At 37.5% G+C, this 27,442-nt stretch overlaps 1 protein-coding gene across 2 annotated transcripts in view; it reads left to right on the forward strand.

The window, feature by feature from the left end:
* Positions 1–27,442, forward strand: part of ROCK1 (Rho associated coiled-coil containing protein kinase 1) — a 137,961-nt gene that overhangs the window by 74,619 nt on the left and 35,900 nt on the right. For both annotated transcript variants that reach the window (XR_011472175.1, XM_070420534.1), the window contains exons 14-20: positions 1,492–1,627; positions 6,054–6,145; positions 6,686–6,932; positions 16,592–16,698; positions 18,135–18,285; positions 24,806–24,966; positions 26,311–26,495. Coding sequence is in view for 1 of the 2 variants with exons in the window: in XM_070420534.1 (XP_070276635.1) it covers positions 1,492–1,627; positions 6,054–6,145; positions 6,686–6,932; positions 16,592–16,698; positions 18,135–18,285; positions 24,806–24,966; positions 26,311–26,495 (1,079 nt within the window). In the remaining variant the exon portion in view is untranslated. The remainder of the gene's footprint in view (positions 1–1,491; positions 1,628–6,053; positions 6,146–6,685; positions 6,933–16,591; positions 16,699–18,134; positions 18,286–24,805; positions 24,967–26,310; positions 26,496–27,442) is intronic.

The raw sequence follows: 27,442 nt of genomic DNA on the forward strand, positions 1-27,442 counted from the left end.
CATTTCTTTCACCAGGTGGGGGAAGTTTTCTGCCATTATTTCTTCAAATAGGTTTTCAATATCTTGCTGTCTCTCATCTTCCGTCACCCCTATAATTCAGATGTTGGTATGCTTGAAGTTGTCTCAGAGGCTCCTTACACTATCTTCGTATTTTCGGATCCTTTTTTCATTTTGCTTTTCCCGTTGGGTGTTTTTTGCTTCTTTGCATTTCAAATCTTTGACTTGATTCTTGCGCTCCTCTGTTCTGCTATTGGGTGTCTGTATAATATTCTTTATTTCAGTCAGTGTATGCTTAATTTCTAGTTGGTTCTTTATCACAACATCGAGGGTCTCATTAGATTTCATGAGGCTCTCATCAAGTTTGTTGGCAGCTTCTAGCACATTATTGAAAGCCCTCAAAAGTGCGTTTTTTAGCTCTATATCCTCCATTTCTGTCATGTTTTTTTGTCTCCGCATTTTTTACGCTTTCTTGGTGCATCTCCTAGTGGTCTTTGTGCGCAGTCTTGTTCTAGTTAAGCCTTGATTGTAGTAGTTAATACTAGAGGGATTTGACCACCAGGCCGACTGGCTGTGAGAATCAGCTGTATCTGCAGTGGGAAAACTTCTGTCCTCTGGAGAGGTGCTAATCTAGCCTTTGCCTGAGGCAATCCGGGAAATGGCTCTGCGCAGGGCTTGGGCGGGGCAGGATCAGCAGGGTGGGCGGAGGGAGCGGTTATGGCTGCTCTCAGTCCCGTTCCCAGAGGCTTTGCTTCTCAGAACCCCAGCAACCGCTGCAAACCTCGGAGAGAAAGCCGCCCTCACGTTCCAACTGATGCCAGACAATCCCGCTTCTCCCGTTTGAGTCTGAGTCCCTAGAGACTCACCCTGATCTGGAGTTCAGAGTCTGAGACTCCCTCCTGATTGAAAACGACATCCGCACCCTCAGTCACCAGCCGGCTCCACGCGCACTTCCGTACTTTTGTATTTTCCACACTGCGCCTCCTCTGAGCCTCGGTATGCTGTTCTCTTTCCTTCTAGTTGAAGAATCTCTCCTCAGCCAGCCTTCCTGTGGTTCTGGGTGATGTCCGTTCTGTCTTTTAGTTGTATTTTTGAAGTGGTTGTTTGCTGCAGCAATCTCCGGTGTTTACCTATGCCGCCATCTTGGTTTCTCCCATATTTTATATCTTAAATGTAGGATTGTAAATAAATCAAAATGTTGGTAATATAATGCATTGTGGTTGTCTTAAACTAATAAAGTGATTCAACCTGATGGGTTTTTTATAAGCATGGATTTTAAAACTCCTTGAAAATGTTACATATCTGGTTCAAGTAGAGGATTCTCACTGTCTTATAAGGCAAGCTAATTCTGTTACTAGAAAGTTGTCATTAGGAGGTACTATCTGATTGATATTTGAAGCAAAAATTACATAAGTCTTTGTGTTTTGTTTTTAAGAACAGTATTCTCTCAAATGAGGAGTATTGCAATGTTAACTCTTGTTATTATAATTTCAGGGGAATCAAAGGAGAAATCTAGAATCTACCGTGTCTCAGATTGAGAAAGAGAAAATGTTGCTACAGCATAGAATTAATGAATACCAAAGAAAAGCAGAACAGGAAAATGAAAAGAGGAGAAATGTAGAAAATGAAGGTAAATTATTACTTCTTTTAAAAAACACTGGAGTTTCTGTCTAACACTATCCTTGAGGTCTTTGTCATGAGCTTTTCTTTTTTTTTTGCCCATGTACTTATTTTTATTTTATTTTTTTTAATTAAATCTTTATTGTTCAGATTATTACATTACTCTTTTTTTCCACCATAACTCCCCTCCACCCAGTTCCAACCCCACCCTCTGCCCTCACTCCCCACCCACTGTCCTCATCCATAGGTGCACGATTATTATCTAATCTCTTCACTCACCCCCACACCCCTTCTCCCCGCCCCCCAAGAATAGTCAGTCTATTCCCTTTCTATGTCCCTGATTCTATTACAATCACCAGTTCATCAGATTATTTATTCACTTGATTTTTAGATTCACTTGTTGATAGATGTGTATTTGTTGCTCATAATTTGTATATTTACCTTTTTCTTCTTCTTCCTCTTCTTAAAGGATACCTTTCAGCACTTCATATAATACTGGTTTGGTGGTAATGAACTCCTTTAGCTTTTCCTTATCTGTGAAGCTCTTTATCTGACCTTCAATTCTGAATGACAGCTTTGCTGGACAAAGTAATCTTGGTTGTAGGTTCTTGGCATTCATCACTTTGAATATTTCTTGCCACTCCCTTCTGGCCTGCAAAGTTTCTGTTGAGAAATCAGCTGACATTCGTATGGGTACTCCCTTGTAGGTAACTGATTTTCTTTCTCTTGCTGCTTTTAGGATTCTCTCTTTGTCTTTTGCTCTTGGCATTTTAATTATGATGTGTCTTGGTGTGGTCCTCTTTGGATTCCTTTTGTTTGGGGTTCTCTGCGCTTCCTGGACTTGGAAGTCTATTCCTTTCACCAAGTAGGGGAAGTTTTCTGTCATTATTTCTTCAAATAGGTTTTCAATATCTTGCTCTCTCTCATCTTCTGGCACCCCTATAATTCGGATGTTGGTACACTTGAAGCTGTCCCAGAGGCTCCTTACACTATCTTCATATTTTTGGATTCTTTTTTCATTTTGCTTTTCCGGTTGGGTGTTTTTTGCTTCTTTGTATTTCAAATCTTTGACTTGTTCCTTGCGACCTTCTGGTCTGCTGTTGGGAGTCTGTATAATATTCTTTATTTCAGTCAGTGTATGCTTAATTTCTAGTTGGTCCTTTATCACAACATCGAGGATCTCATTAGATTTCTTGAGGATCTCACTACATTTATCGGCGGTCTTACCAGTCTTTTCGAGGATCTCACTACATTTATCGGCGGTCTCACCAGTCTTTTCGAGGGCCTTACTCAATTTATCCGCGGCTTCTAAACAGTTCTTTAAAGACCTTAAAAGTGTGGTTTTGAACTCTATATCCAACAGTTTGCTTTCCTCCAATTCTGTCGTTTGTGTCCTGTTTCTTTGTCTCGGCATTTTTTATGCTTCGCTGTGTCGATAGAGTGCCTTTCTGTGCTAAGTGTCCCAATTACCTGAGGTAGACACTCTTGGTGCACCCCCTTGTGGGCTTTGTGCACAGTCTTGTAGTTAAGCCTTGATTGTTGTAGTTATCACTGTGAGGAATTGCCCTCCAGGCCAATTGGCTGTGAGAATCAGCTGTGTCGGCAGTGGGAGAACTTCTGTGCTGGAGACACCCCTCTGGGGCTAGACTTGCTTCGATGGGGCTTTGGTGCTCACTGAGTCTGCCCCCTGAGTGTGTCTTTTATGGTTCCACAGAGCTGCAAAGTGGATGGTCCCACTCTGACCTCTGGGTTTCCTGGCTCCTGGATCTCTAGGGAGGTGCTAATCTAGCCTTTGCCTGAGGCTTTCCAGCAAAAGCCTCCCTGCAGGGCTTGGGCGGGGCGGGTCCCATGGGGTCAACAGGACGGGGCTAGCAGTTATGGCTGCTCTCAGACTTGCCCTCAGAGGCTCTGCTTCTCAGTGTCCCAGTAATCGCTGCAAGCCCCATGGAGAGAAAGCTGCCCTAGGGTTCCGAGCGATGCCAGACAGTCCCGCTTCTCCTGTATGAGTCTGGGTCCTGAGAGACTCGCCCGGAACTGGAGCTCAGAGCCTGAGACTCCCTCCTGATTGAAAACGACAACCGCGCCCTCAGCCTCCAGCCTGCTCTGCATGCCCTCCGCACCTTAGTGTTTTACTTCAGCACTGAGCCTCCTCTGAGTCTCGGTATGTCTTTCTCTTTCCTCCTAGTTGTAGAACTTCCACTCAGCCTGCTTTCCTGTGGTTCTGGATGATGTCCGTTCCGTCTTTTAGTTGTATTTTTGAAGTGGTTGTTCGAGGCAGCAAACTCCCGTGTTTACCTATGCCGCCATCTTGGTTTTCTCCGTCATGAGCTTTTCTTAATTTTAGTGCCTCTGATATATTTTTAAAGTCATAATCCTATGATAGATACCTCATGAGATAAATACCCATATCTCAAGATAAAATATATAGCATATTAAGATCAGTAGTAATATTTTAGGTAATGTAGTGATTTTCACCATTGTGTGTATATTGGAATCTCCTGGAAAGCTTTAAAACAGTGGTTCTCAACCTTCCTAATGCCACAACCCTTTAATACAGTTCCTCATGTTGTGGTGACCCCCAATTTCATTGTTACAAATTGAACATAATTAAAGCATAGTGATTAATCACAAAAACAGTATATAATTAAATAAATGTTTTAGGCGACCCCTGTGAAAGGGTCGTTCGACCCCCACAGGTTGAGAACCGCTGCTTTAAAAAAAATACTGATACCTAAACTCCGGAGAGTCTAATTTAATTGATCTAGACATGTGGCCTGAGCATCAGTATTTTTATTAAGCTCTCTAGGCACTTCCAGCAAGCAGCTACCTTAGAGAACTCATATACTAGAATTTCATGTTTAATGTTAGTGTTGTAAGTGCTTCTAAATAGCTTTCTAGCCCTAGCTGGTTTGGCTCAGTGGTTAGAGTGTTGGTCGGCCAGAGGACTAAAGGGTCCTGGGTTTGATTCCAGTCAAGAGCATGTACCTTGTTTGCAGGTTTGATCCCCTGCTCGGTTGGGGCATGTGCGAGAGGCAACTAATTGATGTGTCTCTCTCACATTGATGTTTCTCTATCTGTCTCTCCCCCTCTCTTCCATTCTCTCTAAAAAATATCCTCAGGTGAGGATTAATGAACATAAATTTTAAAAAAAATAGTTTTCTACATGCTTTGATCCAGTGATTTTTCTTTTAGAATTTTTTTACGTACACACTTACGCAATGTAAACTGATGTATAAACAAGGCTAGTCATTGTAGCAATTTTTTAAATGGCAAAATTATAAACAACATAAATGTAATCAATAATATAATAAAGTTTGGTATGCTGTATCATAGAACACTATGCATCTTATAAAAGAACAATGTAGTTCCTTATATGTTATAAAAAATCTCTAAATCGTATCTTTAAGTGGAAAAAAAGTAAGATCAGTGCTAAAACAGGGGTGCTCGTCTAAATAGCTTAAATATATGTGTATATGTATGTATATATGTATATATATTATGTGTGTGTGTTTTAAATAATTTCTTAAATTGATTTTAGAGAGAGAAAGGAAGAGAGAGGGGTTGGGGGAAAGGGAGGGGGGTGGGGGAGAGAAAAAGAGGGAGAAACATTGATGTGAGAGAGAAACATCCATTGTTTGCCTCCCATACACAACTAAACTCGGGATTGAACACCCAACCTGGGTACGTGCCATGACCAGGAATCCCTGGACCTTTCAGTGTATAGGATGACGCTCCAAACAACTGAGCCACACTGACCAGGGTTATTACATGTTTGTTTTTATATATTAGGATATGGATACATAGATTATCTTAGGAAGGATATGAAATAAATTAGTAATAGTTGTGCCTGGGGAGGAGAATCAGAGGGACTAGGAGACAATGTGGAGGTAGGAAAACTCATTCTACACTATATACCATTTGGTACCTTTGGAGTTTTGAACCATTTTAAAAACACTTAACTATTCAAAATAAATTATATTAAAACTGACTCTCTAACATTTCACTAATAGATTGACTTTATTAAAGGGAATAAAAGAATTTGAAATATTATAACAGTAGAAACAAATCTATTTTTGCATTCTATATTATAAAATGATGCTGTACTTTTTTATGAATTTAACCCTTTGCGGTCCAGTGTTATTTTTGGAATTCAAACAGTCTGGTCCAAAGTAATTGACGGGATTGAATGTTGAACTTTTTAATGTTCTTATTGCTCAGCATTGGACCTGCTCTTAGCGCCTGGTCTGTCGAGTCAGCCTCGAGGTTGTACCGAAAAGGGTTAAAGAGTACTTCCAAGATGGAATTTCATTTTAGGAATGGACCTGCCGTAGCTGACTATTATGGCCTAAGATTAAATTTCATTTTGTTTAAGTGAGTTTATATGTCTTCTCCATAAAAACTTTGTGATTTCTACATCTTATTCCTTCATTTACTAGTTTCTACATTAAAGGATCAGTTGGAAGACTTAAAGAAAGTAAGTCAGAATTCACAACTTGCTAATGAGAAGCTGGCACAATTACAAAAGCAGGTATGTTTTTGGAACGTAGTTTATTAAAATACTAGAGGCCCGGTGCATGAAAATTCATGCACTGGAAGGGGGTCCCTCAGTCTGGTCTGCCCCCTCTCACAGTCCAGGAGCCCTCAGGGGTGGGAGGAGATCCAGCGATCAGGGGAAGGCGACACCCACATCATACCTCTGCTGCTGCCACTGCCGGCAGCGCAAGCCTCGGGAAGCCCTGGTTACCTGAGCCTCAGGGAGCCCCGCGCGGCTGGGAAGCCACCATTCAAGGCTTGCCTGCACCTCAGGCTGGCCCTGGGAGGCTGGGGGGCTAAGGGAACTGGGGGACTCTGGAGGCAGGCGCCCCGGCGGGGCTGAGGGTACTGGGCGCCACCATCTTTGAAGGCGTGGCAGCAGTTAGCATATTCCCTCCTTATTGGCTGTGGGTGCTGCCATCTTTGCGATGGCATGAGGGTCAATTAGCATATTCCCTCTTTATTAGATTATAATCAATAAGTTTGATTGTATTTTAATAAAACTATTTTCTTGCTCTCTCTTTTTTTTTAATAGCTGGAAGAAGCCAATGACTTACTTAGGACAGAATCAGACACAGCTGTAAGATTAAGGAAAAGTCACACAGAGATGAGCAAGTCAGTTAGTCAACTAGAGTCCCTGAACAGAGAATTGCAGGAGAGAAATAGAATTCTAGAGAATTCCAAGTCACAAACGGATAAGGAGTATTACCAGCTGCAAACTGCATTGGAGGCTGAACGAAGAGACAGAGGTCATGACTCTGAGATGATTGGAGACCTTCAAGGTAATATATTTTTTTACTGTGGTAAGATGTATGTAACAAAATTTACCATTTATCCATTTTTAAGTGTATGGTTCAGTGGCATAAAGTACTTTCATATTGTTGTGCAATCATTATGACTATTCATCTGCATAACTTTTCTTCCATCCCAAACTAAAACTCTATACCCTTTAAACAGTAGCTCCCCATTATTCACTCCTCCTAGTTGCTGGTAAACACCAACCCACTTTATGTCTCTATGAGTTTGACTGTCATAAAAGTGAAATCATACAGTATTTGTCCTTTTGTGTCTGTCATGTTCCACTTAGTGTAATGACTTCAAGATTCATCCATCTTTAGCATGTGTCAGAATTTCCTTCCTTTTTATTTTATTTATTCATTTATTTTTTTGAAAAAAAAATTTTTTTTAATTGTAATGGAAGTAACTTGTGACTAAAGATGAAAATACAATGACAATGTCACGTAGGGATTCAAACAGTAAAAAAAATAAATAAATAAAACAAAAATTTGTATATATATCAGGATGGTAATATGATTTGGAAAACTGTGTTAGATGAGTCAGAAAGTGCCTCAACTGGCTCAGCCAGTGTGGTTAAGCAATGACCCGTGAACCAGGAGGTCATGGTCAGAGCACAGGCCTGGGTTGCAGGCTCAGTCCCCAGAAGGGGGTGTGCAGGAGGCAGCCGACCAATGATTCTCTCTCATCGATGTTTCTGTATCTCTATCCCTTTCCCTTCCTCTCTCTGAAATCCGTAAAAACATTAAAAAAAAAAAATAAGTGCCTCAATCGACCTTGAAGGTTCATGTGATGAGACTAAAGTATTCTTTAACATAATGTAATTTAATATATTTACATATAAATTAGGCAAAGATTCTGAAGTCAGACTTGGTGGGCTCAAATTCCATACCTCGCCTTCCTTTTTAAAGCTGAATCATATTCCACTGTATGTATATAAGACATTTTACTTATCAATAGAAGGTGATTTTCTAAATTTTTTAATTGTAATTGTGCTTCAAAGCATAAAATTTACCATCTCGATCCTTTGTAAGTGTAATATATTTTTTATCATGTTGTCCTCATAAAGAAAATGACTTCGGTGAAACCAGAAATAGTTAAGAATTTTTCCTCTTTCAGGATAATGCCTACATTTGTATCACATTGTAATTTCCTTCCTCTCATGGGCATGCTTGTGAGGTAGATAATGTGGATATTTCCAATTCTATAGCCAGATTACTGAAAACATCATTTTAAAACATGCCTAATTCACAGAAGTCTTACTCAAAGTGGAACTAATCCAGACTGAGATGATTATCACTATTAAAACCTGGGAATTCCTCATGCATTGTTGGTAGAAATAGAAACTCAATTGCAGAAATAGAATCCCATTACAAATGAAGAATTAGGTACTTGGGAAGGTTAGAACTAGAAATATCAGCAGTCTTTGTGAGTCAAAAGAAAAATTGAGTATAACAGTAAATAAAGGAACATTTTCACAATGCTATTAAAATTCAGTTTGTTTTTAAAAAAGATGCCCTGGTTCTACCCACTTCTCATATATTTTTCTATTTTCTATTCCTATTAGCAACAGCATCTATATTACTTAATCAAATAGATATGCATGGAAGTTGCCAGATCTCTCAGGGAAAAATTGGGGGTGGGATAGTCCATTTTAACCTTAGTCACAGGATGGGAACATAGTTTGGGGTCTCATGGGGTTTGATGATTAGCTATAATTCTGTGGAGAGAGGTCAGGGTCAATTTTTGTGACTGGAAATGGAAATTAAGATCTCCCATTGGTTCTTAGCTGAGGAGTGTTATGCAATCTTATTTCTCAGGCTTAAAATATATCTAAATATAATCAAGAAAGTAACCTCATATGTATTAGAAAAGCCTCATTTAAATTGCTTTTCTAGGCCTTTTTTTATATAGCCTTACTGTTTGAAAGTCACTAAATCATTTCATCGGCCTTTATTATCTATAAACCAAGGAGAGTAAAATAGGTGACCCCCTATAAATTCTAAAATTCTTTAAGTCTGTGATTTTTCAGATATGACTGAGCTTTGAAGAAGAGGCCATCATGCATGTGTTCATCAACAATGGTTTTAATTGAATCTATTTTCTAGATATTAGTGTTACTAAGGAAAATTCATGGCATGGTTTATTGAGGTTTATCTTTTTTCTATGCTTACTTTGAGATTTAATTTTTTAGTTTAAATGAATCAAAGCTGGCATGCATCAAAAAACGCACACAATCAACATACATATAAAGATGCATTTTGGCCCTGGCTGGGTAGCTCAGTTGGTTAGAGTGTCATCCTGCTACTGCCAAGGTTGTAGGTTTGATCCCTGGTCAGGGCACATACAAGAATCAACCAATGAATGCATAAATAAGTGGCACAACAAACTGATATCTTTCTCTCTCTCTCTCTCCCTTTCTCTCTCTAAAAAAATCAATAAATAAAAATTATTTTTAAAAAGATGCATTTTAGTTTTAAAAAACACAATTTTTATATTAATCTTTCATGGTGTTTAAGAAATTTCAGGTCCCTCAAATATAAATTTCTCATAGTCTAGGACACTGGTCTTCTGGCACAGTCAAGATTATTTCCTAATTCAGTGTCCTTTATGTATACTGGTAGACATGTATGGGGAATGGCTTCCCAAATATAATTGGATAGTAAATATTTTAGTCTTTGTGGGCCACATATGATCTCTGTTACATATTTGTCTTTTTTAATTTTTACAACCCTTTAAAAATGAAGAAAAAAAAAACAACAAAACATTTTTAGCTTCATGTCTGTAGAGATACTACGGGTCTGAAGTTTGCCAACACCTGTACCAGTGTACAGATAAGGCTGCTATTATAGACAAAATTAGTTTCCAAAAGTCCAGGCCATATAGGCTTAAATAAAATGAATAGACAAAGAACAAAATGTCATGGAGGAATGAATTTTTTTATTTTATTAAATCTCTATTGTTCAGATTATTACATTTGTTTCTCTTTTTTCCCCCCATAGCTCCCCTCCACCCAGTTCCCACCCCATTCTCTGCCCTCACTCCTCACCCTCTGTCCTCATCCATAGGTGCACGATTTTTGTTCAGTCTCTTCCCGCATCCCCCACACCCCTTCCCCCCCCCAAGAATAGTCAGTCCATTCTTTTTCTATTCCCCTGAGTCTATTATAATCACCAGTTCATTCTGCACATCAGATTATTTATTCACTTGATTCTTAGATTCACTTGTTGATAGATGTGTATTTGTTGTTCATAATTTGTATCTTTACCTTTTTCTTCTTCTTCCTCTTCTTAAAGGATACCTTTCAGCATTTCATATAATACTGGTTTGGTGGTAATGAACTCCTTTAGCTTTTCCTTATCTGTGAAGCTCTTTATCTGACCTTCAATTCTGAATGACAGCTTTGCTGGACAAAGTAATCTTGGTTGTAGGTTCTTGGCATTCATCACTTTGAATATTTCTTGCCACTCCCTTCTGGCCTGCAAAGTTTCTGTTGAGAAATCAGCTGACATTCGTATGGGTACTCCCTTGTAGGTAACTGACTTTCTTTCTCTTGCTGCCTTTAAGATTCTCTCTATGTCTTTTGCTCTTGGCATTTTAATTATGATTTCTTTTGTTTGGGGTTCTCTGTGCTTCCTGGACTTGGAAGTCTATTTCTTTCACCAGGTAGGGGAAGTTTTCTGTCATTATTTCTTCAAATAGGTTTTCAATATCTTGCTCTCTCTCATCTTCTGGCACCCCTATAATTCAGATGTTGGTACGCTTGAAGCTGTCCCAGAGGCTCCTTACACTATCTTCGTATTTTCAGATTCTTTTTTCATTTTGCTTTTCCGGTTGGATGTTTTTTGCTTCTTCATATTTCAAATTGTTTTTTTTTTTTTTTTTTTTTTTTTTTTTTTATATTTTATTGATTTTTCACAGAGAGGAAGGGAGAGAGATAGAGAGAGTTAGAAACATCGATGAGAGAGAAACATCGATCAGCTGCCTCTTGCACATCCCCCACCGGGGATGTGCCCGCAACCCAGGTACATGCCCTTGACCGGAATCGAACCCGGGACCTCTCAGTCCGCAGGCCGACGCTCTATCCACTGAGCCAAACCGGTTTCGGCATATTTCAAATTGTTGACTTGATTCTTGTGATCCTCTGGTCTGCTGTTGGGAGTCTGTATGATGTTCTTTATTTCAGTCAGTGTATGCTTAATTTCTAGTTGGTCCTTTATCACAACATCGAGGGTCTCATTAGATTTCTTGTACATCTCATTAAGTTTATCGGCAGTTTCTAGAAAATTCTTGAAAGACCTTAAAAGTGTGGTTTTGAACTCTATATCCAGTAGTTTGCTTTCCTCCATTTCTGTCATTTGTGTCTGGTTTCTTTGTCTCCGCATTTTTTTTTTTATGCTTCCCTGTGTTGATAAAGTGGTTTTTCTGTGCTAAGTGTCCTCTAGGGCCCAGTGGTTCAGCCTCCCCAAATACCTGAGGAGGACACTCTTGGTGCACCCCCTTGTGGGCTTTGTGCACAGTCTTGTTGTAGTTAAGCCTTGATTGTTGTAGTTAATACTGGGAGGAGTTGCCCTCCAGGCCAATTGGCTGTGAGAATCAGCTGTGTCTGCAGTGGGAGAACTTCTGTGCTGGAGACACCCCTCTGGGGCAAGACTTGTTTCAGTGGGGCTTTGGTGCTCACTGGGTCTGCCCCCTGAGTGTGTCCTTTAAGGGTCCAAGAAGCTGCAAACTGGATGGTCCCACTCTGACCTCTGGGTTTCCTGGCTCCTGGATCTGTAGGGAGGTGCTAATCTAGCCTTTGCCTGAGGCTTTCCAGCAAAAGCCTCCCTGCAGGGCTTGGGTGGGGCAGGTCCCACCGGATCAACAAGGCGGGGCTTGCAGTTATGGCTGCTCTCAGTCCTGCCCTCAGAGGGTCTGCTTCTCAGTGTCCTGGTAATCGCTGCAAGCACCTCCGAAAGAAAGCTGCCCTCGAGTTCTGACCGATGCCAGACAGTCCAGCTTCTCCCGTATGAGTCTGGGTCCCTAGAGACTCTCCCGGAACTGGAGCTCAGAGCCTGAGACTCCCTCCCGATTGAAAACAACAACCACACCCTCAGCCGCCAGCCCCCTCCATGTGCGCCTCTTTACCTTAGTATTTTACGTCCGCACCGCACCTCTTCTGAGTCTCGGTGTGCTTTTCTCTTTCCTTCTAGTTGTAGAATTTCCACTCAGCCAGCCTTTCTGTGGTTCTAGATAATGTCCGTTCCATCTTTTAGTTATATTTCTGAAGTGGTTGTGCGAGGCAGCAAACTTCGGTGTTTACCTTTGCCGCCATCTTGGTTTCTCCTCGAGGAATGAAATTTTTAACTCAAATGAAATTTCTTCATGTAGTAAGTTTATTTGTGAATCTTCAGATTAAAATGCAAAAAGACAAATTTTTTTAATTAACCATTTTAAAAAGTATTTTATAAAATCCTCTTGTTTAGCCCTAGCCAGTGTGGCTCAGTTCGCTGTAGTGTCGGCCATGCACTGGAAGGTCATGGGTTCGATCCCAGTCAACCCAGGTGGGGTGTGTACTGGAGTCAACCAATCGATGTATCTTTCTCACACCAATGTCTTTCTTTCTCTCTCTCTCTCTCTCTCTTTTCTCTAAAATCAATAATGAATAAATTTTTTTAAAATCCTATTGTTTAGTTGGTTGTTTCACTTTTTATGTTGGAAATTTCAGTCGTATACCATAGGAGAACATACAATGACCCTAGGTACCCATTATTCAGTTTCAGTAATCTTTATCTAGAAGCCAGTCATGTTTTATTTATACCCCACCCCCCTTTCCCAATCATCTGACACTGAATTTATTTTGAAGCAAATTGCGGGCGACTCATTGTTTAATTTGTAGATATTTTACTGTCTTCTAAGGATAAAGGATTCTTAAAAGAAAAAACAAACAAACATGACCACAATATCATTATCAGACCTGAGGGAAAAGTTGGTAATTATTTAATATTATAATATCTAGTATTGTAACATCTAGTCAGTGCTCAGATTCTTCCTTTTTATTAAGCCATTCATCTGTTGATGGACATTGAGTTATTTCCTGTAGTCCCATTATTTGTTGTTGTTTTTGTATTTTACTTGAATTAGGTTCCAATTAAGATCTACACATTTCATTTATAATATGTCCCTTAAGTTTGTTTTGTTTTTTTAATCTATAGGTTCCCCCTCCCTTTTTTGTTGTTTGTAGTTGCTATTGGTTGAAGAAAACAGGTTTTTTTGTTCTGTTGATTATCTCCCATTCTGAATTTTGATTCTGTCAATTAACATGTTGCTCTGGTCCTTGTAGTACTTTAAACTGAACTGGTATTTCTGGAGCTTGATCTATTTCAGGTAGGACTTTGGCAAGAATACTTTTTTTTTTAATTATTATTTTTTAAAATATATCTCTATTGATTTCAGAGAGGAAGGGAGAGGGAGAGAGAGAAACATCAATGATGACAGAGAATCATTGACTGGCTGCCTCCTGCACGCCCCCTACTGGGGATCAAGCTCGCAACCCAGGCATATGCGCTTTGTGCATGTTCGATTCCTTGACCGGAATCGAACCCGGGACCTTTCATTCCCCAGGCTGATGCTCTGTCCACTGAGCCAAACCAGCCAGGGCTGGCAAGAATACTTTTAAGACATATTATTTTTGTGCCAAGAGTCACATAAAGTCTGGCTGTCTCTTTTTGTGATGTTACAAGCCATTGATGATCATTGCTTAGATCCTTTTGTTGCTTTAGGAGTTTGCAGTGCTGATGATCTGTTTTTAGCATTCTTCATTCCTTCATTAACTCAAATACTACTAAAAACATTTTTTCAAGTATATATCTTGAGGTACAGCTTATAAAAAAAAGTTAAGTTAAATACTTGATTCTTTATTATTTTTCTGAATGGTAAGTTATTTCCTCAGCATTCTGCAAAGGTAACCAGTGACATTTTAAAATATACTATTTATGAACTTACAAATTTTAATATATTTAAATGTATTAGCTCACTATAATATTCTTATTGATGATCATTTGTGGCTAGTGGGAATCTTCAATTTTATACAGTGTCTAGTAGTCCTGGATAGCATCTTTTCTTTTTGGTATGCATAACATATTTTCCAGGATCATTTGCTATTCTAGATCTGGAATTACTCATTTTCAATGAAGCCTCGTTCGTTTTGTAGCATATGGCATTCAGAGACTGTAACCTGGATGCTGTGGGTAATGACTGCTTTTGCATTGATAAATGTTTGTAGGGATTTTTTAATGAACAAAGTAGGAAATACTTATATTCCATTGTAATTGCTAATTTCCTAATTTATTGTATTGTAATTAAAAACTATTACATACCCAGTACCTACCACAATTTTTTTCTGGCTTTGTTCATAATGTATTTTGTTTTGTTTTTAGTTTTTAATGGGCATTTGAAAATTGTCATGGTTTTTTACCTAATATATTTTGGTTTTGTTTTGTTTTTTGGAAGAAAAACAATAGATTAATTTTCTAATCTAATCAGTTGGTTTTCTCAGACTCCATTTATTCTTTCTGTCTTTAATCTGTCAAATTTTAAAATATGTTTTAGAAATTAACACTATGGCGGTTCTATTCCCAGTCAGGGCACATGCTAGGTTATGGGCTCAAATCCTGGTGTGGCGCATACAGGAGGCAGCTGATCAATGATTCTCTCTCATCATTGATGTTTCTAGCTCTCTATCTCTCTCCTTCCTCTCTGAAATCAATACAAAATACATATATTTTTTTAAAAAGTTAACACCATGGTTTGACTTTTTTTTCTCCTAGCTCCCTTGTATTCCTAACAGCTTATGTTTTATGTGTTTTTTTTTTATTGAGGTGAAATTCATATAACAAAAAATTAACCATTTAGAAGTGTACAATTCAGAGGCATTTAGTACGTTCACAGTGTTGTGCAATCACCTCCTCTGTTTAGTTTCAAATATTTTCATTATTCCAAAAGAATACCTTGTATGCATTAAGCTGTCCCTCCCTAAATCCCCCTCCCCTAACCCTTAGCAACCAGTCTCCTTTCTTTCTCTGACTTGACTTGTTCCGGATATTTCATATAAATGACAGCATACAGTATGTGACCTTTTGTGTTGGGCTTCTTTCACTTGGTACATTTTTAAGATTTATCCATGTTGTAGCATGTATCAGTTCTTCATTTATGGCTGAGAAATATTCTGTTGTATGTCTGTACCATATTTTGTTAAGCCATTCACCTATTGATGGACATTGGGTTATTTCTTCTTTTGTCTATTGTGAATAACGCTGCTGTGAACATTTGTGTACAAGGATTTCTTGGAGTATCTGTTTTTAAATCTTTTAGTTATATATATCTAGTAGTAGAATTGCTCAGTCATGTGGTAATTCTATGTTTAACTTTTGAGGAACTTCCAGTCTTTTGAAAGAAACTGACAGGTGTTTTTTTCTCCTACATGAACATACTCCTACATGTACATATGTGTGTGTGTGTGTGTGTGTGTGTGTGAGAGAGAGAGAGAGAGAGAGAGAGGGGGAGAGAATAAAATTTGTTTCATTGCTCTTCAGCAGATAAGCATTATCAAGCGCCAAATATTTAATATTCATTTGTTCATTAAAAATTACTTCAGAAACACTGAAACATAGGAAGCAGGTAGAGTGAAAACTTAAAGTACAGCAAGTTAAACACTGAACTTTTAAAGAAGTACACAATTTTTCTTGTCCTTCAGGGTGCCTTATTTATTTCCCTGCCAAATCCTAGACCACTTTGAATCACAAAGTAAGAAAATAGATTCTAGCTTTTGAACTAAACCATATGATTATATTTGTTAAATTCTACATGTATTAAATTTGTGATTGTTAAATACTTATGTTTTAAAAGCCTTAAAAGCCCTAGCTGGTTTGGCTCAGTGGATAGAGCGTCAGCCTGCAGACTGAAGGGTCCCAGGTTTGATTCCAGCAAGGGCACATACCCAGGTTGAGGGCTGGATCCCCGCGCATGCAGGAGGCAGCCAATCAATGATTGTCTCTCATCATTGATGTTTCTATCTCTCTCCCTCTCCCTTCCTCTCTGAAATCAATAAAAATATATTAAAAATAAATAAGTAAATAAATAAATGCCTTAAAGGCATAAAGCATGTTATGAGGAGATACTAAGTATGAGTTGCTACCATTGTATGGCATGAATCTCAGGTGCATTAAAACTAAGCTTTGTTAGAATGCTTGAATTCCTTAAAATATAGTTTTCTATAAAAATTGAGTTTGGCTCCATTCAGTTTAAGAGTAAAATTAAACACTTTCAGAATGTCTGGCACATAAAAACAACTTAAATACTTGCCCTAGTTAACTAAAGTGTCTCAATCTTAATATGGTAGAAAGAGCACTGAATACAGACTCGGATTTGATTTCTGGACCAAGCTACGGTTCATCTCTTTGACCATTTATGAAATAAAGAATATGTACTAGATGATTTCCAATTAGCATTAACAGTTTTTATTATATATTGTAGTTACTGTATATACTACCAAGATAACAATTCAGTCTGATCAGGAAATTTAAAACTTTTTTATCTTAATGGTCATGCTGAACAAAAAGACTTGTTTTAATGGCTATGTGACTTGAACTTTTTTCTCATTCGATAGCTCGAATTACATCTTTACAAGAGGAGGTGAAGCATCTCAAACATACTCTTGAAAGAGTAGAAGAAGAAAGAAAAGAGGCTCAAGACATGCTTAATCATTCAGAAAAGGTAAATTATTAAACATTATCAATTATGAGAGTATTTACTGGGTATCAAATATTATAAGGTGATTGTATAAAATAGCATTTATTCCTAATGTTTATATATTATGTTTCTAAAAGTTTTATGGTTGATCGGTTGGTTGTTGGGGCGGGGGAGGGGTATGTGTCTTGATTAGAGCTTTTATCATATTATTTTTGTTTTTACCCTTGAAGAGTATTAGTTGTTTGATATTATCTGATCACAAATTGCTTTGGTTTGGAAATATCTTTTCATACAGAAGGGTTTTTTTCCTCTTTTTTTTGTACACGAGTATAATGAAGGTGCTGAACCTTATTACTAGTCTTATGAAGAAGGAAAATGAAGGTTCAGTATATAGACCATGTATGCTTTTTTCATTTTGTTGGTAGGAGTTAGCAAAATAGAAAATGCACAAAGTGATTGGCCTTTACATGTAGAATTTTCTTAGTAAAAAATGTCATTGGTTATCCTCTGTCCCTACCTTGCTAAAAAAAAAAAAAAAGAAAAGGATTAAATAGATAATATGCAGATCTAGCACTCACATTTTTGATGCCTTGCTGTAAACATGTAGGTTTAGTAGATCCTCAGATAAATGATGAGAAAATCTACCAGTTATCTTGTCTTTTGTACATGTTTTGTGACACTCAGAATAGTTTTTTCCTGTCTGAGCCTTGTATAAATGAGAAATAAGATGAAAAAGGAAGAGTAGAAGAAGCACCCAAACAGAAATGAAATAAATTTTGACTTGTTCTTTCATCAAAACTATGTAAATCTAGATAAAGATACAAGTGTACATAGAGATAATTTAAATGTTTTTTAAAAAGTGATAGCAAACATTTTTTTATGAATTGAAGAATTGTCCTATTTATCTCTGATCCTAACAATTAACCCTTCTAATATAAACACCATCACAACTTTGCTCTGCCATCAGCCATGGCTAATGATTCAAATAAGAAGTTGTGGGTAAAGAAAGGTGATGTTTTTCTTTTAATTTTATGTGCTTATTGTGATTTTAAAAGTAAGACATTATAGCCCGGCCAGTGTGGCTCAGTGATTGAGCATTGACCCATGAACTAGGAGGTCAGGGTTTGATACCCTGTCAGGGCAACTGCTCAGGTTTCTAGCTTGATCCCCAGTAGGGGGTGTGCAGGAGGCAGCAGATCAATGATTCTCTCTCATCGTTGATGTCTCTCTCTCTCTCTCTTTCTCTCTCCTTTCTCTGAAATCAATAAAAACATATTTTTTTTAAAAGTAAAACATTATAGCTAATGTGAAGTATACAAGAAAGTATAAAAAATAAACTTTTAAGAAATATGTTGTCCCATTTCAGACCAGTTGATTCATATATTATTTATTGTGGGATATTAATAATGTAAGATTTAATGTGTCTTTTGAACAGTGTATTATATGACTCTCATTTACAGGAAAAGAATAATTTAGAGATAGATTTAAACTATAAGCTTAAATCATTACAACAACGGTTAGAACAAGAGGTAAATGAACATAAAGTAACCAAAGCTCGTTTAACTGACAAACATCAGTCTATTGAAGAGGCAAAATCTGTTGCAATGTACGGTAAGTGTCCATTTTAATGTTTTCTGCATGATACGTTTTTAAATAATACCTATAAAGATTTTGATTCCAATCAAAATTTTACTTTAGTACAACTTATTAAAAATTATAAATAGGGATCTAGGAAGAGGATAGTTATCCCCCCTTTTTTGGATACCTTCCTTTTTTTAAAATCACAATTTCATCTTCTTGTTTCCTCACTCTACCACCCTGTACTACCCACTACTCCCTGTAAAATAGAATGAAATCAATGTTTTTTCCTAGTTTTTCAGTTCTTTATTTTTTTAACCAATTTATTCTGGAACTTATTGTCTGTTAATTCATTTGCTTTCTTGCTTTGCACCCTCAATTTTCTCATTTCTTTGTAATTCCACTGTATTAGGCCTCTAAACATAACCCTAGATCAGACCAACTAGCCACTTTTTTTACTTCATATAGTTCTTCAGATGAGTGTTAGCCCAATGCATTATCTCCAATCATTTGAACTGTCAATTTTTTAATATATCACTCATCAGTTCCTTCTTCCAGACTTTGATTTCTTTTATCGAGCTTCCTGTGCCATTTCTTTATTATTCCGCTGTTAGGTAAACTTTTCTCCTATTTCAAAAAGAAGTCATGACAGCATAGGTGTGAATTCTTCAAAATCTAGTTCTCTTAATCAACCTATTCTATCTGTTTACACATCTTCAGTATCTTCCCTCTCATCTTAGAGGAGGGTGATCCTTTTCCTGTCCGGGCTGATAGTGCTCTAGCTGTACTCAGATCCGTCTCTTCTTATCTCATTTTAACTTACTGCAGTAGGTTCCCCTTATCCATGGTTTCACTTTCTGTCATTTCAGTTACCTGTAATCATCTGAAGTCCAAAAATATTAAATGGAAAATTACAGAAATAAACAATTCATAAGTTTTAAATTACATGCTGTTCTGAGTATCATGATGAAGTCTCTCAGTGTCCTGCTTTGTTCCTCCAGGACCCTTTATCCAGCGTGTCCATGTTGTTCCCTACCTGTTAAGTCACTTAAGTAGCCTTATTGGTCATAGTTGCAGTAGCTTGTGTTCAAGTAACCCATATTTTACTTAATAATGGCCCCAAAATGCAAGAGTAGTGATGCTGGCAATTCAGATATGCCAAAAAGCAGCCATAAAGTGCTTGTTACATACTGTCAGCTCCTCAGTGGTAGCCTAATGCTATATCACAATTCTTATGTCATTCACCTCACTTCATTTCATAACATAGGCATTTTACATTTCATGTCATCACAAGAAAAAGGGTGATCCCTAACCGGTTTGGCTCAGTGGATAGAGCGTCGGCCTGCGGACTCAGGGGTCCCAGTTTCGATTCTGGTCAAGGGCATGTACCTTGGTTGCAGGCACATACTCAGTGGGGAGTATGCAGGAGGCAGCTGATGGGTGTTTCTCTCTAATCGATGTTTCTAACTCTCTATCCCTCTCCCTTCCTCTCTGTAAAGAATCAATAAAATATATTAAAAAAAAAAAAGGTGAGTACAGTACAGTAAGATATTTTGAGAGATACAGATCATATTCACCTAACTTTTTTTAGAGTATATTGTTATAAAATAACAATTGGTACTAACTGCAGTTTTGCAGTTTCATGAATCCACTGGGGGTTTGGAGTGTGTCCATGTGGATAAGGGGCGACTACTGTATCTCTTTTTTCTCTTCTTTATCCTCAACCTTTTCTCTCCACTGAATCCTTTATTGTTAAAACAGCTATAAGTCAGTCAGTCTCTCTCTCTCTCTCTCTCTCTCTCTCTCTCTCCTCATTTAAAAAAAAGAAAAGAAAAAAGACAACCCTTGCAGCAACTGGTGATCTTTTCAGTTGCCACTGTTTTATAAACCTCTTTATAGCCAAACTTCTAAAAAAAAAACAAAAAACCCAGAATCTTCTTTTTCTTCACTTTCTTTTTTTTTTTGTCTTTTTTTTTTAAATCTTTATTGTTCAGATTATTACATTTGTTCCTCTTTTTTCCCCCCATAACTCCCCTCCTTCCAGCTCCCACCCCACCCTCCACCCTCACTCCCCACCCACTGTGTTCATCCATAGGTGCATGATTTTTGTCCAGTCACTTCCCGCATCTCCCACACCCCTTTTCCCCCCAAGAATAGTCAGTCCATTCCCTTTCTATGTCCCTGATTCTATTATAATCACCAGTTCATTCTGTACATCAGGTTATTTATTCACTTGATTCTTAGATTCATTTGTTGATGCATATTTGTTGTTCATAATTTGTATCTTTACCTTTTTCTTCTTCTTCCTCTTCTTAAAGGATACCTTTCAGCATTTCATATAATACTGGTTTGGCGGTGATGAACTCCTTTAGCTTTTCCTTGTCTGTGAAGCTCTTTATCTGACCTTCAATTCTGAATGATAGCTTTGCTGGATAAAGTAATCTTGGTTGTAGGTTCTTGGTATTCAGCAGTTTGAATATTTCTTACCATTCCCTTCTGGCCTGCAAAGTTTCTGTTGAGAAATCAGCTGACAGTCGTATGGGTATTCCCTTGTAGGTAATTGAGCCTCTTTCTCTTGCTGCTTTTAAGATTTTCTCTTTGTCTTTTGCTCTTGGCATTTTAATGATGATGTGTCTTGGTGTGGTCCTCTTTGGATTCCTTTTGTTTGGGGTTCTCTGCGCTTCTTAAACCTGTAAGTCCATTTCTTTCTCCAGGTGGGGGAAGTTTTCTGCCATTATTTCTTGAAATAGGTTTTCAATATCTTGCTGTCTCTCATCTTCTGGCACTCCAATAATTCTGATATTAGTCCGCTTAAAGCTGTCCCAGAGGCTCCTTACACTATCTTCACACTTTAGGATTCTTTTTTCATTTTGCTTTTCCAATTGGGTGTTTTTTGTCGAATCTTTGGTTTGATTCTTGAGCTCCTGTGGTCTGCTATTGGGTATAATATTCTTTATTTCAGTCCGTGTATGCTTACTTTCTAATTTCTTTATCGTAGCATCGAGGGTCTCATTAGTTTTCGTGAGGCTCTGCACAAATTTATGGCAAGCCCTCAAAATTGCGATTCTTAGCTCCATATCCTCCATTTCTGTCATGTTTTTTTGTCTCCGCATCTTTTATGCTTTCTTGGTGCACCCCCTTGTGGTCTCTGTGCGCAGTCTTGTTCTAGCCAAGCCTTAATTGTTGTAGTTAACACTAGAGGGATTTGACCACCAGGCCGACTGGCTGTAGGAATCAGCTGAGCGGAAAACGTCTGTCTTCTGGGGAGGCGCTAATGCAGCCTTTGCCTGAGGCAATTGGCAAATGGCTGTGCGCAGGGCCTGGGCCGGGCGGGCTCAACAGGGCGGGGGGAGGGAGCCGCTATGGCCGCTCTCAGTCCGTCCCCAGGGGCTCTGCCTCTCTGTCCCCACAACCGCTGCAAACCTCGGAGGGGCCGTAGCCAGACAGTCCCGCTTTTCCCGTTTGAGCCTGGGTCCCTAGAGACTCACCCGGATCTGTAGCCCAGAGTCTGAGACTCACTCCTGATTGAAAACGACAACCGCGCCCTCAGCCGCCAGCCCGCTTTGCGCGCGCACCACCTCACCACCGCACCACCGTACCTTTAAATTTTCCACACTACGCCTCCTCTGAGCGTTGGAATGCTGTTGTTTTTGCTTCTAGTTGAAGAGTCTCTCCTCAGCCAGCCTTCCTGTGGTTCTGGTTGATGTCCGTTCCGACTTTTAGTTGTATTTTTGAAGTGGTTGTTTACGGCGGCAATCTCCGGTGTTTACCTATGCCGCCATCTTCGATTCTCCCCCTTTTTCTTCACTTTCTACTCACTTCATAATCTATTACAATCTGCAAGTGTCACTTAGCACCTTAAATTTAGTTTAAGGGAAACTTAAGATATTATCTGTCAAACCTGTTCTTTTTTTCTTTTTTCAAACCTGTTCTTATCCCCTATTCTTACTATCCTGGTTAATGGTTATATAGTTTTTATGAGCCCAGACTTGGAATCAGACAAATCTAGTTTCAGTCAGTCCATGACAAATTAAAAAATTAAATGAGAAACAGGCATGTAAAAATGTCTAGACATAGAAAACTTTTAATAAATGAGAGATATTGTTATGGTTAAGGAGGGTGATGATTTTTAACATGTAGGAGGCTAAGTCAGAAATCTAGTAATCATTCAGGATTTCTGCTTCCAAATGGTATATACAATGTAGTCCCTCTTTTGTATTCCTTTTAGTTTGTGATTAGATCATCACTTTGCTTGATCTCTTATAATAGACATTTACTTTTTACTCTGCCAAGTGTCATTATACCCATCAATCTGTTGTTCTTACTTAGGTCATAATGATCTTTTTAAAATTCAAATCTTGCCTGGCTGGCAGGACTCAGTAGTTGAGTATCTACCTGTGAACCAGGAAGTCATGGTTCAGTTCCTAGTCAGGGCACATATGTGGGTTGCGGGCTCGATCCTCAATGTGGGACATGCAGGAGGCAGCTGATCAGTGATTCTCTTTCATCATTGATATTTCTCTCTTCCTCCCTTTCCCTTCCTCTCTGAAATCAATAAATATATATTAAAAATAAATAAAATAAAATGAAATTCAAATCTTACTGTTTTAGTCTTTCTTAAAACCCTTTTATAAAAGACTTTTCATTGCTCATAGGTACATGAAAATTCCTCATGACATACAGAATCTTTGAGTTGGCTCTTACCCTATCTTTATAATCTTAGGCCTCTACACTTTCTTATGTGTACCCCATTTTTCAGCTATATTGAACTACTTTTATATGTCAATTAGTTATTGCCTACTATAGGCCAAGCACATTGAAAAAATAAGACTAAGACAGGGGTGGGCAACCTTTTTGTGAGTGGGTGCCAAAACCAGCAAAATCTCTGACTCAAAATTCTTCTGCGTGCCAACCCTAATTTTTTGAGAACATGTTACACCTACTTGATATCTCTTAAGGTGTATGTATGTGAAGAACCTTGAAGAAATAATAAAATTCATTTGAGCGACAAAAACACAGTATATGATGATGAAAAATACATTTATTTTTTAATGTATACATGTACACTGATAGTCCGACAGAAAACTTTATGACTCCGTTTGATATTATCAGTGGGACTTTTGCTGCTGCATCATTGATGACAGCAATTTTACATCAGGTTTATATTTTGTGACCTTCAGAGATATGCACAAACTACTACTTTCATCCGTCGGGCTACTCCTATTATGAGACTTAACAAAATTCATCACTGAGAACAAAGATTCATAAGCGTATGTGGATGAAACCAAAACACTAGTCGGATCTAGGAAGGCAGGGAGAGTTAAGGCAGAGGCATAGAAATTGCTCTTCCCCTCTCTCGTCAATCCATGTCTATGGTCTTTAAGATAACTTGTTATGTAAAATTATTTATTTATCTAAGATGCACCTACACTGAATTTATCTGACAAATAAAAAAGTCAATATTAAGAAAAAAATTGTAAATGGAAGATTATAAGAGAGGGTTTCGTGTGCCAGCAAAAGTTACTGGCGTGCCATGTGTGGCACGCATGCCAGGGGTTGCCCACCCCTGACTTAGGAGAACTCTTCCTCTTAGAGATCATATTCTGATGGTAGAAATAAGCAAATAAAATAGGTACTGATTCTAATCATCAATGTGAAAATACACACAATGTGATGGGCTTTCAAGGAAAGGACTCTCTGAGCTAATGTCACTTGAGGTAAAAAATGAAAGTCAAAATGAATCAGACATTTTAAGAGTGGGAGGCCTCTCTCTCTCTCTCTCTCCTCTCCTTACCTCGTTCTCTAAAATTCAATAGAACTATTCTTTTAAAAAAAGTTTTGGGTTCGCCAAACCAGTTTGGCTCAGTGGATAGAGCGTCAGCCTGCGGACTGAGGGGTCCCAGGTTCGATTCCGGTCAAGGGCATGTACCTGGGTTGCGGGCACATCCCCAGTGGGAGATGTGCAGGAGGCAGCTGATCGATGTTTCTCTCTCATCGATGTTAACCTCTTAGAACCTTAGTTACCATTATCTCAAAAAATGAACTTCAGTGTAGGCAAATATCTTCCGATAAAAATTTAAATAGGTGTTATACTACCATGGAATTTAGTTTATCTGAGTTGCATACATTAGAATTCTTATCATAGCCTTAAGCATCTTGAAATTTTTTTGGAATAATGCAAGATACAGATTAATAACCACAACCTATTTTTCTGATCTAACTCCGTTGTTGTTCTCCTTTTTTTTTTTTTTAGCTATACTTTCACCTTCTGGTCTGAAAATGGCACTGATAATCTCTCATATCATTGGGTAAAGGCTGTATTTAGAAATTTTTATTTTATTTATTATATTTTACAACTTTTTTCCTTTAGAGATCCCACTATATAAATAATTCAAATAACACTAGGACTTCTTTAATAAATAATAGCTTTATTAGAGTATCAGGCTAAAAACAGGGATTTTTGGCACCAGCTTGTTTTATACAGCCCATGAAAGTGAAAAGTAATGAAGTAATATCTTTCTTTAAATGTATGCTTGCAACTTTTTGTTCACAGAGATGGAAAAAAAGCTGAAGGAAGAGAGAGAAGCTCGAGAAAAGGCTGAAAATAGGGTTGTTCAAATTGAGAAACAGTGTTCCATGCTAGATGTTGATCTGAAACAGTCTCAGCAGAAGCTTGAACATTTGGCTGAAAGTAAAGAAAGAATGGAGGATGAAGTAAGAAAAATAGACAATACTGATTTTGATCAGCTTATAAAAGAGAAACAATCATATGTTATGTCTGAAAAGACTCTATAATTTAAACAACATGGAAGAAACGTGAATGAAATAACCTATATGTGTCTGTGTTCACTGCTATATGGTCACTACTATATCCCTAGCTCTTAGAATTTTCATCTTCAAGTAATTATTAAACATTCATACATAGGGTCTGTATCATTTGGCACTGACAGCACAACTATGTAGAACTGTCATAGCTCTTCCCCTGAAGAAACTGACCATCTGCTTTTAAAACAAACAAACAAAACCTGTCCGTATTGTAAAGTATTCTGTAATCACAAAGAGGAGCATTGCTGTTAGGATTCCAAAAAGGTGTTAAACTGTAGTCTTGACTGGCTTAGATTGACAGAAACCACAGGGTACACATTTATAAAGCAATTAAATAAAAAGACAAAATGATATTATATTCTTGTGGCTACTATATGTATTTTAGAAATTATTTAGAAAATGAAAGTAATTAGTCTACACATGTAAGTTAGAGAAGGGAGAAAGAGAAGACCAGAATAATCAGGAAAATCAGAATAATCTTCACAAAAGAGAGAAAGAATGTCACTACTAGTATTATTTTAAAGGTTGAGAAAGACCTCAAATCTTAATAATTTGAGAGTCAGAAGCCTGAGTTGGTGGAGGGAACATTATCAATGAAGATAACAATGAAAGAGAGATTACTGAGTACTTAAAAGATAAGTAAGTAAGGAAAAAAAGGGAACTTGATCTGACCAGAGAAGAGTATTAATAGTCTTTTAAATTTAAAATGGGAGCTATGGGTGAAAAGATTCTTTAAAGAAAATTCATCTGGTAATAGCATATATAATGTCCTATAAAGAAGAGAAATTAGAGGTACCTATTAGAGTCACTATGCAGGAAGAATGTATGCTGAAAGTTTGAACTAATCACATCTGGTAGTTAAGGAAGACCTCAAAAACTTTGGATGGTTATAGATGAGCATAATACTTATGAATGAACAGGTAAATGTAAGTACCTCTTAGGAAGTTCCCCCTAAAAGTGGCTTTTATACTCTTTTCCAAAATTTCCATACAGGTTAGAGTAGAAAAAACCAAAAAATTTTCCCCTAAGATACCATATCTGAAACTTGGGTATTAATTTGACTTAGTAAATTCTGCAGTCATAAACACATAGAATAATGGAGAGTGTTTAGAATGCTGATATTCTCTATTTGTGTAAGGCATGATAATACTTGAGATTTGATTTATAGTCTTTAAAATAATGTCTGATAAGCTTAAAGAGATTTAAGATCCCAATCATTTTTCTCATTCATAGGTTAAGAATCTCACTTTGCAATTGGAGCAGGAATCAAATAAGCGACTGTTGTTACAAAATGAATTGAAGACTCAAGCATTTGAGGCAGACAATTTAAAAGGTCTAGAAAAGCAGATGAAACAGGAAATAAATACTTTACTGGAAGCAAAGAGATTATTAGAATTTGAATTAGCTCAGCTTACAAAGTAAGTCTCAAAAGAGCATTCTTAAAAAAAACCTTGATTTTTTTTGTATTCAGCATTGGTTATGTGTTTGATATTTTATGTATGTATAGGTTATGTACTTAGAATTTGTAAAAAGAAGACTTAACAAAGCATTTAGAAATAAAGTAATTTACTTGCAAAGAAATTTTACAGGAGAGTTCAGTCTTTGGAAGGACAGACTTACTAAATAAAAAAATGGTTATTTCAAGGAAGAAAAAAAGGAAATTATTAAAGCTACTTCTTTACAGTAAGTCTGTTTATGGTGAAAAAAATTCCACAATTTTCTCACGATTTTCATATCCACAAAAGTTATCTTTTTTCACATTTGAATTTCTAATATCATGGGACCTTTTTATTATGGATTCACTACCTTACAGGAAATGTTCAAGGTTTACTTTAAAGACTAGAATTAGACATGATGACTCTGTATTTGTTTGTTTTGTTTTCTTCCTTTGGTTCATCTCAGAATGCAAAGTGCTATTTTTCTCCTTCTGTTCTGAGATCTGATGTGCCTGCTTACTTGGAATGGAACAAAGCAAGGTGTCAGTATTGCTTTCAGAAATTGTATAAGGACATGCTTCAAAAATTTAATACGCAAACCATGTGTATCTATGTCCTCCAAATTTATGTTATAATATCTTCATTTGCCAGCTTTATTTAAAGCACAGTGATTCTTGGATAAAATTGTCAGTTTTGACTTTGTTAGATTTATATTGGTGAAATTCTTTTTTTCTTTTAGAGCCACTATTCTCACCAAGCAATATATTTTGTAGTTTTCTTCCAAAATTAATTCATCATTCAGTGATCATTTACTATGTACCTTCTATCAACCATATGCCTTATTAGATGCTAAAAATACAAAGCTATTAATATGTAACATGAGGACTTAGCAACTGCAGACGGAATTGTTCATCTTCGAAAATCTGTCT

The sequence above is a fragment of the Myotis yumanensis genome, unplaced genomic scaffold (genome assembly GCF_028538775.1).
Source record: "Myotis yumanensis isolate MYYU_CA2020_CCGP unplaced genomic scaffold, mMyoYum1.0.hap1 SCAF_7, whole genome shotgun sequence".
In the NCBI taxonomy this organism is placed as follows: domain Eukaryota; kingdom Metazoa; phylum Chordata; class Mammalia; order Chiroptera; family Vespertilionidae; genus Myotis; species Myotis yumanensis.